Genomic DNA, 13,731 nt, shown 5'->3' on the forward strand with positions numbered 1-13,731 from the left:
TAATTCACACCAAATGTTGTTAGTATGAAGATAAAAGATACGCCAAGGGGCAGAAAACTAAGGATGAGTAAAATATTTCATTATATTAATAATAGCATGTTTCAGTTTTGATTAGTATCTGCATATTTTTGCCACATGTCTGAATATTCAGCTATGAAGCCAATAGTATTCCTGTATTTGTTGTTACAAAGTAAAATATCTCTTCTACATTTCTTTCTGATGTTATTTGGCTTCTGACTGACCATGGGATATACTAGAACTTTGTTAGATTGTGATAAGCTTTTTTAAAGATTAGCTTTTAGCAACATTTACTTAAAGCCAACAAACAAACTTCCAGTGCCAATAAACCTTGAGTTCAGCCTACTTCTGAGAAGCTAATTATTATTAAATTTTTGCTCAGCTGCGGTAGATATTACCAAGCTCTTTTAGCCATTCTTTGAGGAACTTTTTTTTTCTTTGAGTGACATGATTAGACTTATTGGTACTAGATTTAATGTTTAACATGTTGGGTCTATTTGAACCCAACACATTCTCATGTGTTCAGATTGCTAAAATTAGAGCTAATCTAACCATATAGAATAGAAAATTCATTAGGATATGTGGATAGACATGTAATGTTTGGTGGTTAAATAAGCATCATTCTACTGAAAAATAATTAACTGTTACCAGTCTTTGATACAATGCATCAAAAACTTCATTTTACCTATTAAGTGGCACCTGGGTGGCTCAGTTGGTTAAGTGTCCGACTCTTGATTTCAGCTCAGGTCATGATCTCACAGTTTGTGGGATTGAGCCCTGTATCAGGCTCCACATTGACAGTGTGGAGCCTGCTTGGGATTCTCTACCTCTCTGCCCCTTTCCTGCCCCTATGTGCACACTCGTGCTCTCTCTCTCCCAAATAAATAAAACTTTTAAAAAATTAGTAGATTTTAGCTTTTTCTCCTCTTACAAAGACTTGTATCATTATGTCATGATATGTTCACATCACTGAGTATTGGAAAGGGGTGTCTGGAGTAAGATGTAGAGTTTAATACTTATCTTCATTTAATTGCTGTTGACACTAGACAGGTTACTTTTCTGAGCCTCCACTACAGTTTCTGGATTTTCTTGAGGACCAAGTGAAAAAATGTAAATACATATGTGGCACACTGAAGGTTTGACTGAAATTTAACTTAGTCTTTTTAATTCAAGTTAGTTAGCATACAGCGTAGCATTGGTTTCAGGAGTAGAACCCAGTGATTCATCTCAACAAGTACCCTCCATAATGCCCATCACCCATTTAGCCCATCTCCCCATCCACCTCCCCTCCAGCAACCCTCAGTTTGTTCTCTGTATTTAAGAGTCTCTTTTGATTTGCCTCCCTAAAACTTAACTTGTGTAAGAATTAGAAGCCACCAGAGATCCTTTAACTTTCTAGTCTGTGAAATTAATTTGTTGATCTTAACTGGTAAATTTTCATTTTATTTTTTAAAATAACAAATTTATTAAGATACTCATATACCATAAAGTTCACTCTTTTAAACTGTGTAATTCCTGAGTTTTTAGTATATTCACAAAATTGTGCAACCATCACCACTGTATAATTTCAGAGTGTTTCCATAATCGCCAAAAAGAAACTGTACCCATTAGCGGTCACTCCCTAGTCTTCTCCCAACAGCCCTAATCTACTTTCTGTCTGTAGATTTGTTTATTCTGGAAATTTCCTATAACTCAGTCATATAATATGTCGCCTTTTGTGACTAGCTTATTTTTACATAGCATAATATTTTCAGGATTCATCATGTTATAACACAAACTAGTACTTCATTCCTTTTTAATGGCTGGATAATAGTCCATTGTATGGATATATGCCACATTTTGTTTATCCATTCATCTGATGATGGAACGGGTTGTTTCCACCTTTTGGCTGTTGTGAATAGTGTTATGAATATTCCTGTACAAGTTTCTGTTTGAACACCTGGTTTTAATTCTTGGTATACACCTAGGAGTGGAATTGCTGGGTTATATGGTAATTCTGTGTTCAAGTTATTGAGGAACTGCCTTACCTTCCACAGTATCTGCACTGTTTTACATTCTCACCAGCAGTGTATTGAGGGTTCCAGTTTAAGCTACATCATTGCTTCTGTTTGTATTATGTGTCTTTTAATTCTAGCCATCCTATCAATCAGTAATTTTTAAAGAACTAGAATAAAATAGAAAATATTAAAGTATATTTCACATGAGTATTTATAAATCTTATATTTCAAATAGGTATGAATATGCTGGGTTGAAATCAAATATGTACACTTTTTAATGGATTGGCAGCAAAGTTTGAGAAATACTATCCTAGTCAAACCCACCCATTTTATAGAAAGGCCCATAGACTTGAGATGGGTTGTCCAGTGACATATAATGCAGCTAATAAGTGATCTAGCAGTAACTAGGACCCACGTATTCTCATCCCACATCTGGGGCTTCAGTAACAGTTTTTCATTGTCTTACCGTATTTAGGGGTAAAATTTTTGCTGTGCTCTCTTAACTATTTTTGGCCTATATACTTAACTGGTATTTGTTTTTAATTTGTAACCCAATTTGTTAATGAATATTGTTCAGGATCTTTCATGAGCTTCTGATTATTTTTTAATTTTTTTTAATGTTTACTTATTTTTGAGAGAGAGCAAGCGAGCAGGAGTCAGGGAGGGGCAGAGAGAGAGAGAGGGAGACACAGAATCTGCAGCAGGCTCCAGGCTCTGAGCTGTCTGCACAGAGCCCGATGCACATCTCAAACTCACGCACTGCGAGGTAAGACCTGAGCCAAAGTCAGACGCTTAACCTACTGAGCCACCCAGGCGCCCCTGATTATTTTTTAAAAAGTTAATTTTGACTGGGGCGCCTGGGTGTCTTAGTTGGTTAAGTGTCAGACTTTGGCTCAGATCATGAACTTGCTGCTCGTGCGTTCGAGCCCTGTGTTGTCAGGCTCTGTGCTGACAGCTCAGAGCCTGGAGCCTGCTTCAGATTCTGTCTTCCTCTCTCTCTGCCCCTTCCCTGCTCGCGTGTGCTCTCTCTGTTTCTCTCTCTCAATAAATAAACATTTAAAAAAATTATTTTGACTTAGTCCACTGACAACCAGAATTCAAAGATCTGAACTTTGTATTCTTAAATTTGGAAAGAAAAAAGAAGTCTACCTCTATTTAAGCAAAGATTTCCTGAATGAATGTTCTAATTTTGATTCAGCGATAGATATACTGCAGCTGATACAGTTTCCTCCTACTCAGAAATATTAAGGTCTTCATCTGAATATTCAGTTTGTACAGTTTAGGAGAAAAGAAATCTTAAAAAGTTTCAGAAAAAAGTCAAAAAGTTGGTTGAAATCTAGAAATTTCTGAGGATAGGTTAAAAGAATCTGTATTATTTAAGCAATGACATGTAAGAATCTTAATGCTAGAATAGATCTCTAGAAACTGTTTTTATGTGGGGTAAATGATAGCATAAGTAAAAATAAGCAGAGCTAATCCAGGGTTATCACCATTACTTCAAAACTTCTCCAGAGATGGAGATTCCTTAGCTTCTTTGGGTAATTTTATTGTTTACCCTTAAAGCCAAAAAGTTCTCCCATATGGCTGCCTAGAGTCTTGGTGTTCAAAGATAGAATTTCAGTTAGAGCAACTCTGGGTGATTGCTTTCTGTTGCCTATTTTAAATCTTCACTCTTTCACATTTTAGGCTACTAGCAGAGGACTGAGGGGAAAGGAGAGGGTTCAGGGGGTGAATTTGTGGATTTATGTGTATGTTTGTATTTATCTGATTAATTTTATTCCAATGCCAAATGTAAGTAATTTTTCTTTTAGATAAATTAACATAAATTTTTGATTTATGTTAATCTTAACATAAATAATTGATTTAAGTGTTACAAGAAACATTAGAGAACATGATGGAAACTTAAAACAATTTCTACTAAACATCAAGTGAGAAGAAATAGATCTAACTGTGGGACAAAGAATTTAAGTTAGATAAAGAACTTTCTTGTAGGGAAGCTGTAGCAGACTAGAATTTATCATCAAACCCAGATTTCCTATACCTGCCTTTGCCTTCTCCTCTGCAGTATCCCCTTTTCTGTCCTCCCTCTATCCTGCCTTATTGTGGTTATCTCTCTGCTACAGTATTCTCTTCTTTGTCCACTCCCCACTCTGCACCGATGTCATTCTTTCTCACTAACCCTGTGATTCTCCATTTATCTATTTTTCTGTCCATGCGGCTTCTCCTTGTGTTTCCCCTTTGTCTGTCTCGCTGTTTATGGGAGTGGGGGAGGGAGTCTCTGTTCTCTGGATTCTGTCCTCTCTTTATTGTTTATCTTCATTGATAATTACAGAAGAGGGTACATATTTGGCAAATGATTTAGTTGCATCCAATTGGATTTTTAAAATTCCTTCTGGTATTGTACAGAATGTTGAAGGACTTAGGTGGCTTTTTATTTGCTTTAAGTAAACATACAGCTTCCACCAGACAATGGAACATTTCTTTAACTGTATAGAAAATTAACTGTTCTTGAATGATATGTATTTGTAAAGTGCTTTTAAAGATGTACAATAGAGGAACAAAGGGTTTTTTTTAACCTACAATTAACTACTGTGACCTTTGAAATTAAGAATTTTTATATGAAGACTTAAAATGTGAATATGTGTCAAAGTGAGAATCCCTGAGTTGATGTTACCCACAATAATTTTTCATTAGACGTAATCTTTAATATCAAAGACCCTTTGTCAAAATTGCATTGAGAATTTTCTAGTAAAGAACTGAGTAAAGACCGTGAACCCATTTCATTTATCATGATCCATATTTTAAGACTAAAGCTGTAGGTATTTGTTGCTTCCTATGTGATTTTAAAACTTACTGGACAGAGGCAGCATCATTTTTAATGTCTTTTAAATTGATAAACTTTAAAAAAAAACCGACTGATTTCATCATTGGGTTCTATTACTTATTATTTTCTCTTAAATATTCATTTGTTTCAACTGTGTGTAGTTTCAGTCCATATCTTCTTGTCAATCTACATATATTTAATGAAGTTTAAAAACTCCCTGAGTGCTAATTTAAGCTGTTCTACTTGTTCACTAAACATTTTTAATGGAAACTTGGATTGGAAGGATAAGAGTACTTTGAGCAGCTTTCCTGCATAATATTATAAAAGTAGCATTTGTAGGGCAAGTAAAACACATGCATTATATGCATTATATGTATGAACATTCACAAAGAGTTAACTAGAGGAAATTCCTTCTAAAGATACATGGTAAGATAGCTAAAATGTATGAGCTCCTCTGATTACTGACCTATGTGCATTACATGCTGCTGTATTGGGCAAAAAGACATTTCAGGACAGTTGTTCCAAAACAGATAACATAATCAAGCCCTAGAATCTAGGGAAAAAATTATCTTTTTTTATTTCTTTGGTGTGGCAGAAAAAGTACTGCCTTAGAAATTGAAGAAATGGGGGCTCCTGGTTTGGCTCAGGTCATGATCTCGCAGTCTGTGAGTTCAAGCCCCGTGTTGGGCTCTGTGCTTGACAGCTCAGAGCCTGAAGCCTACTTTGGTTTCTGTGTCTCTGTCTCTTTCTGCCCCTTGCGCTCTCTCTCCCTCTCTCTCTCTCCAAAATAAACATTAAAAAAAATTTTTTTTTAAGTTGAAGAAATGGATTCTTTATCTGGGTGCCATTTTTTACTGTATGGCTTTATATCCTCCAGAGATTTGATCTGAATTATATATGTCTCTAGTTGGGGGTTTGGGGGTTGTTTTTTTAAATTGGGAAATATTTCTGAGGGTTTTTATGAGAGTTAAATCAAATAATGTATATGTACATAATTTGATATTCTGTATCTTACTATTCACTAATGGCAATGACTAATATGGGCCGAATACATATTTGTAGGTTTTCAAAAAATGGTTGACGATGTTTAATTTTAAAAGCTGAGGTTAAGTGCAGGTGATCTCAATTCAGTCTGGCAACATTCATAATGTAATAAGTCTAGAGATAGTTCCTAAGAAAAGATAATTTCAATGAAGACAGTTTTTACTAAACAAAAATGTGACTAGGACTTCAAAGAGGTGAGTGAAGTTGTAAAGAATGAAAAATAACAAGTTTAAATTGGTCTTGATGTTAGCCTAATAATCTTGAACCTTAGGCCTAGTTAAGTTTTTTAATATTTCTAGCATTGATAAGATCCTTAGGTTCTCCCACAACATATTACTTAATGTAGGTAGCTACTAGGTCTTTTAGCCTGTTTGGGACTCTGTTGTATTATGCTTTATAGCTTTCTTCTTCCTATAGACCTTACCTTGGTCCCTGACCTTCTGAGTGAAAGACATTTCCAGTTTGACTGAGAAGTGTTATTTTTCTCTTGGATTTTAAACTCTCCTAGGTGGTCTTTGTGGCTTTAGAACTCAATATGCACAAATTGGCCAGATTTCATCTTTCTCTGAACCTGCATTCCTTACGCTATCCATTTTGGACTAACCACAAAATTTCCTATTTCCACAAAATTTCCTATCTGAGCAGTGTCTCAACTGTTAACTTCTCTCCTGAAATAAGGTCATTGATTTTAAGTTGCATCTCTCATTAAGCCATTCCTAGTTTGAGGTACTCTACCTTACTTCCTCTATTTTTTCTTTATGGCATATGACTACAGTATCTTATTTTATACTTACAGTATTCTAAATAAGAATTATATGCTGTGTTTACAGTAGAAGCAAGAAGAGGGCAACAAAAGAAACCAGTTCCCAATGAAGCAATAGAATAACTATAAAAAACAGACACAAAACTCAATATAGCAATCAAGGTCATTTAGTATAGAAGAAAATAGGTTTGACTACCTTAGTACCAAGTATATCATGTCTTAAAATATTATAGTAACTGAGGTTAATAAAGCCTTTAAATCTGTGGTTCTTAACCAGAAGGGTACATTATAATAAACTTAATACATATGTATTTATATTTATACTTCGTATATCATTAAAAAAGACACAGATTCTGATTGTGTTTGAGGTAGAACTCAGGACAAAAATTTATACATTCTTTTAGTAATTCTCATAAATATCCTCAATTAAAATTATTGTTTTGTTAAAGCAAGAAAAGATAGTTACATTCAGTAAGTTCTGCATAAGACTTAAGATACTTATATAATCAGTGTCATTCCAGTCATTAAGGAAAAAAACCTCTAATAGAAAAATAGGCAAAAGAGAAGCAGAAAAAAGATGAAAGAAGAAATACAAATGGCTGTTAACCTTGTGAAAATATATTCAATCTCACTACTAGGCTAAGAAATATATTTTTTCCTAACCAGGTCATCAACAATGAAAAAATTAATCCTTATAATTTGGTCTTTTGTAGGAATGAGCACACAAGTTAATTGCTGGTAGGAGTATTAGTAACAGTCTGGAGGGCAATTTGTCAATATGTATCAAAGTTTTAAATGTTTTCTGATCAGTAATTTTATTTTACGAATTCTAAAGAAATTGGAAAATATCAGATTGCAAAACATTTACTCTGTGACCTATACAGTTAGATCAGGATTTTTTTGGTAATTTTTATTTATTTATTTATTTATTTATTTATTTTTATTTTTTAATATATGAAATTTACTGTCAAATTGGTTTCCATACAACACCCAGTGCTCATCCCAAAAGGTGCCCTCCTCAATACCCATCACCCACCCTCCCCTCCCTCCCACCCTGCCCTCCCTCCCACCCCCCATCAACCCTCAGTTTGTTCTCAGTTTTTAACAGTCTCTTATGCTTTGGCTCTCTCCCACTCTAACCTCTTTTTTTTTTTTTTTTTTTTCCTTCCCCTCCCCCATGGGTTTCTGTTATGTTTCTCAGGATCCACCTAAGAGTGAAACCATATGGTATCTGTCTTTCTCTGTATGGCTTATTTCACTTAGCATCACACTCTCCAGTTCCATCCATGTTGCTACAAAAGGCCATATTTCATTTTTTCTCATTGCCACGTAGTATTCCATTGTGTATATAAACCACAATTTCTTTATCCATTCATCAGTTGATGGACATTTAGGCTCTTTCCATAATTTGGCTATTGTTGAGAGTGCCGCTATAAACATTGGGGTACAGGTGCCCCTATGCATCAGTACTCCTGTATCCCTTGGATAAATTCCTAGCAGTGCTATTGCTGGGTCATAGGGTAGGTCTATTTTTTTTTTTTTTTTTTTTTTCATTCTTAGATATTTAATTCAATTGATTCGGGCATCCCCAGATGTATTTAAAAATAGTCCTCAGGTGATTGCTGTGCAATTAGCATTGAAAGCCACAAAGGCAGAGGAAGCTCTGTATTTACCAAGGCCCCAGAGGACAGTTGCATGCTAGATGAATTGCTTTCTTCCATAGTCACTTGCAATTTGTCTTTTTCAAACCCCCATTCAATTTTTCTGCCCTTCTCACTGACTCTTCTTTTTTTTTATTTTTTTTTATTTTTTTATTTTTTAATATATGAAATTTACTGTCAAATTGGTTTCCATACAACACCCAGTGCTCATCCCAAAAGGTGCCCTCCTCAATACCCATCACCCACCCTGCCCTCCCTCCCACCCCCCATCAACCCTCAGTTTGTTCTCAGTTTTTAACAGTCTCTAATGCTTTGGCTCTCTCCCACTCTAACCTCTTTTTTTTTTTTTTTTTTCCTTCCCCTCCCCCATGGGTTTCTGTTATGTTTCTCAGGATCCACCTAAGAGTGAAACCATATGATATCTGTCTTTCTCTGTATGGCTTATTTCACTTAGCATCACACTCTCCAGTTCCATCCATGTTGCTACAAAAGGCCATATTTCATTTTTTCTCATTGCCACGTAGTATTCCATTGTGTATATAAACCACAATTTCTTTATCCATTCATCAGTTGATGGACATTTAGGCTCTTTCCATAATTTGGCTATTGTTGAGAGTGCCGCTATAAACATTGGGGTACAGGTGCCCCTATGCATCAGTACTCCTGTATCCCTTGGATAAATTCCTAGCAGTGCTATTGCTGGGTCCTAGGGTAGGTCTATTTTTAATTTTCTGAGGAACCTCCACACTGCTTTCCAGAGCGGCTGCACCAATTTGCATTCCCACCAACAGTGCAAGAGGGTTCCTGTTTCTCCACATCCTCTCCAGCATCTATAGTCTCCTGATTTCTTCATTTTGGCCACTCTGACTGGCGTGAGGTGGTATCTGAGTGTGGTTTTGATTTGTATTTCCCTGATAAGGAGCGACGTTGAACATCTTTTCATGTGCCTGTTGGCCATCCGGATGTCTTCTTTAGAGAAGTGTCTATTCATGTTTTCTGCCCATTTCTTCACTGGGTTATTTGTTTTTCGGGTGTGGAGTTTGATGAGCTCTTTATAGATTTTGGATACTAGCCCTTTGTCCGATGTGTCATTTGCAAATATCTTTTCCCATTCCGTTGGTTGCCTTTTAGTTTTGTTGGTTGTTTCCTTTGCTGTGCAGAAGCTTTTTATCTTCATAAGGTCCCAGTAATTCACTTTTGCTTTTAATTCCCTTGCCTTTGGGGATGTGTCGAGTAAGAGATTGCTACGGCTGAGGTCAGAGAGGTCTTTTCCTGCTTTCTCCTCTAAGGTTTTGATGGTTTCCTGTCTCACATTCAGGTCCTTTATCCATTTTGAGTTTATTTTTGAGAATGTGGTCATTGCAGGGGACTTTAACACCCCACTTACAGAAATGGATAGATCATCTAGACACACAGTCAATAAAGAAACAAGGGCCCTGAATGATACATTGGATCAGATGGACTTGACAGATATATTTAGAACTCTGCATCCCAAAGCAACAGAATATACTTTCTTCTCGAGTGCACATGGAACATTCTCCAAGATAGATCATATACTGGGTCACAAAACAGCCCTTCATAAGTTTACAAGAATTGAAATTATACCATGCATACTTTCAGACCACAATGCTATGAAGCTTGAAATCAACCACAGGAAAAAGTCTGGAAAACCTCCAAAAGCATGGAGGTTAAAGAACACCCTACTAACGAATGAGTGGGTCAACCAGGCAATTAGAGAAGAAATTAAAATATATATGGAAACAAACGAAAATGAAAATACAACAATCCAAACGCTTTGGGATGCAGCGAAGGCAGTCCTGAGAGGAAAATACATTGCAATCCAGGCCTATCTCAAGAAACAAGAAAAATCCCAAATACAAAATCTAACAGCACACCTAAAGGAAATAGAAGCAGAACAGCAAAGGCAGCCTAAACCCAGCAGAAGAAGAATTTTTATTTATTTTTGAGAGACAGTGTGTGAGTGGGAGAGGGGCAGAGAGAAAGGAAGACACAGAATCTGAAGCAGGCTCCAGGCTCGGAGCTGTCAGCACACAGTTCTGAGCCATGAGATCATGAGCCGTGAGATCATGATGCTTAACCAACTGAGCCACCCAGGTGCCCCAGATTTAAAAGAAAAAAAAAAAAAAAAAAAAAGTCTGAAAGGCAGTATAACAAATTAACACCAGTAATTCTAGCTGGAAGATACAACAATAGAGTTTTGTTTGTTTGTTTGTTTGTTTTTTACAATGTCAGTATTGTTTATGGGTGACTTTGGTACACAAAAGAGATTAATGCAAAAGCTCCTTTGCCTTTAAAAGTTTAAATATCTTGGGGTTGAAAAGACAATAGATGGTTATCTTTTGGGCTGAATAAAGTTGCGTATTGATTTCAGGGAGCAGTGAGATCTGAAGCCCTTGATTTTTCTCATTGCCCCAACAGCCAGTCGGAGCTCTTAATTACTAAAATTTTAAAACAGGAATTTCATTATCCACCCAGTGAAATCTAAGATAGTCTCCCAAGTATCTTAACTACTTTGTTGATTTTGTAATTCTTTTTCCTTTTTAATTAAATGTTTTCCTGTTTTGCTCTAAAGATAGTTTAAGCCTATTGAATTCTTTATGCTCTTAGAAATTCTTTATTCTCTTAGTAATTCCATGGTGACCTCTTTGAATTTGGTCGAATCTGACAGTCCATAACCTTTTTCTGCACCCCCCAGCTTTATTGAAGTATATTTGATGAGTAAAATTGTATTTATCCAAAGTGTACAATGTGATAATTTGATGTATACATGGTTAATTAACACATCCATCACCTCAGTTACTGTGTGTAGTATGAGAATGCTTAAGATCTACTCAGCAAATTTCAAGTACACAATACAGTATTATTGACATAGTCATCATATAGATCCTCAGAACTTATTCACCTTAAAACCAAGTTTGTGCTCTGACCAACATCTCCCAGTTCCCTTTACCTGTATTCTTTCTGTCTACTGTTAAAGATACCATCTTAAAGGGGCACATGAATAGCTCATTTGGTTAAGTGTCCAACTTCAGCTCAGGTCATGATCTCACAACTCATGGTTTCGAGCCCCACATTGGGCTCTGTGTGGACAGCTCAAAGCCTAGAGCCTGCTTCAGATTCTAGGTCTCCTTCTCTCTCTGCCCTTCCCCTTCTCGAGCTCTGTCCCTCTCTCAAAAATAAATGCACATGAAAAAAAAAAAAAGATGCCATCTTAGCTATGGTTAAATTCTAGCTGTTTATTAAGTTTTATTTAGCTCTGGGTCACAGCTTCTTAGCCTATCTGATTGACAGTTTTGAGTCTCCAGTTTTATCCCCCCATTATTTGCTGCTTTAGATTATTTGCTATTTTAGATTACTAAAGAGCATATCTGTTTATTTTATAAGGACTAAACCTGTTTTGATTGGGGGGAAAAGATAAGGAGCCTCAGGAATCAGCTGAAGAACTATTTGAATCTATGAAAAAACTTAACTGTTAAGTAGTAGGTTATAAGATACATGTATAAGAAGTAGTAGCTTTACTGCAAACCTTACATGAAGAAAACTAACAAAAAAGACTTAAGCTGAGAGGGTTTTTCCCATGTGACTATGAGACAGGTAGTATCCACTGTAAGTTTTTCCCAGACTTGTATACAGGTTTAGTTTCAGTCGGAATCTCAATAGGACTTTTCTTTTTTGCAGAAATGGGAGACACTGGGAAGTACCTTGAAAAATGATTCTGTAACTCATTTTGAATGGTTAAAAGACATTTTTGAAAAAGTAACGAGCAAGTACTTGTATTATCAATATGAGGAAAGACTGTAATGCTACTATAATAAGATATTGTGGTTCTGATTAGACCAGTGGACTAGACACAGATCATTATATGTAAGAATTTGGTGGTGTCATACATCAGTGGAACAGGAAGGATTATTCAGTAGATGGTATTACAATAATTGTTAACCACTTGGAAGAAAAAAATTGAAGTTAAAGTTTCCCCTCAAATTTCTACCAAGTAAATTTCAGATAGGTCAAAGTTCATTATGAAGTAGAAACCAAAAGAAATACAGGCAGATATTTAATGACCTGGGAGAAGGAGTTTGTAAGTATAGAAACAGTGAAATAATTTTTCTGTAGTAAAGGCTACCATACATACAGCTAACAAATGAAAAAATTAAACTGTTGCCAACAAATGTGACAAAGTGTATACAAACACATGCATACATCTACCTTATTGGGGGGCAGGGAAAAGACAACTTGTGGTTCTTAACCATTTTGGGATAACTCCCTCCCAGAAAAATACATGTGCTGTATATGCACACTAACAGGCATGCACACACATAATATGTGCCCACAGCTTTCAATATAATTTTAGGAGACTCATGTTCACAAAAGTTTTATGAATCACAAAGAAGTGCCTGGTAAATGTTACTAAATCTCACCCTCTCCATTAAATAAATTGATTTTATAGAACTGTAATGTTGAATATTGGGCAAAATATTGCTAATGGGATGTAAATTAAATTAGTAAAACTTCCCTGGAAAGCTGTTTGGTCTTTAAAAGGTCAGAATCTCACTTAAAAATTCTATTTCTAGGAGTTATTTTAGGAAAACATCAGAATTTCAGGCAAATTTGGATTCAGCAATCGTTATGTACTGAAATGCTTATTACGTATAGTAGCAAAAAATTGGAGGGAAGCAACCTGAATGCTTAACTTTAGTGTAATGGAGCAATTATATATAATGTTTTTAAAAGACTGGTGATGTAGGAAAATAATTAAAAAGTGCTGTTTAAAAAGGAAATGATTTAAGATGTTAAAAAAAGTTTCTAGATGATGGGACTATTGGTTTTAAATTTATTTATTCATGTCTGTATTCCTACTCATTTATTTTTGTCATATGTATTAGTTTTATACTTAAAACACTTTTGAAAAAATGTTATTCTATTTTGTATAATTTGTAGAGTTCTGCTTAAAAATGACAGTGAATTAACTCAAAAATATATGCAAGGAAATTTGAGAACTTTTTTTGAGAAATTGTTATTGGTTCAAGAAAGTTTATCTTAAAATATGTTGAATTAAAACAGAAACAATTAATTTTTGGATACTTTTCCTTCTCCTACTAGAAGTGGAAGACTTGTTTTCTTCACTTAAACATATCCAACATACTTTGGTAGATTCTCAGAGCCAGGAGGATATCTCACTGCTTTTACAACTCGTACAAAATAAAGATTTCCAGAATGCATTTAAGATACACAACGCTGTCACAGTACACATGAACAAGGCCAGTCCTCCTTTTCCTCTTATCTCCAATGCACAAGATCTTGCACAAGAGGTATGTATTCTGAACATCTGCTTGACATATACAAGCTAATTGTTAGCGATAGTAAGGCAGTATTATTGGAAAATACTGATGTGAATATAAGGCT

At 35.5% G+C, this 13,731-nt stretch overlaps 1 protein-coding gene across 4 annotated transcripts in view; it reads left to right on the plus strand.

Annotated features, from left to right (window-relative positions):
* PALS1 (protein associated with LIN7 1, MAGUK p55 family member) overlaps positions 1 to 13,731 on the plus strand; it is a 93,733-nt gene that overhangs the window by 40,133 nt on the left and 39,869 nt on the right. For all 4 annotated transcript variants that reach the window (XM_019451498.2, XM_019451497.2, XM_019451496.2 and 1 more), the window contains exon 3: positions 13,429 to 13,637. In XM_019451498.2, coding sequence (XP_019307043.1) covers positions 13,429 to 13,637 — 209 coding nt within the window. The remainder of the gene's footprint in view (positions 1 to 13,428; positions 13,638 to 13,731) is intronic.

The sequence above is a fragment of the Panthera pardus genome, unplaced genomic scaffold (assembly GCF_024362965.1).
Source record: "Panthera pardus isolate Hobbes unplaced genomic scaffold, ASM2436296v1 HiC_scaffold_24, whole genome shotgun sequence".
NCBI lineage: Eukaryota > Metazoa > Chordata > Mammalia > Carnivora > Felidae > Panthera > Panthera pardus.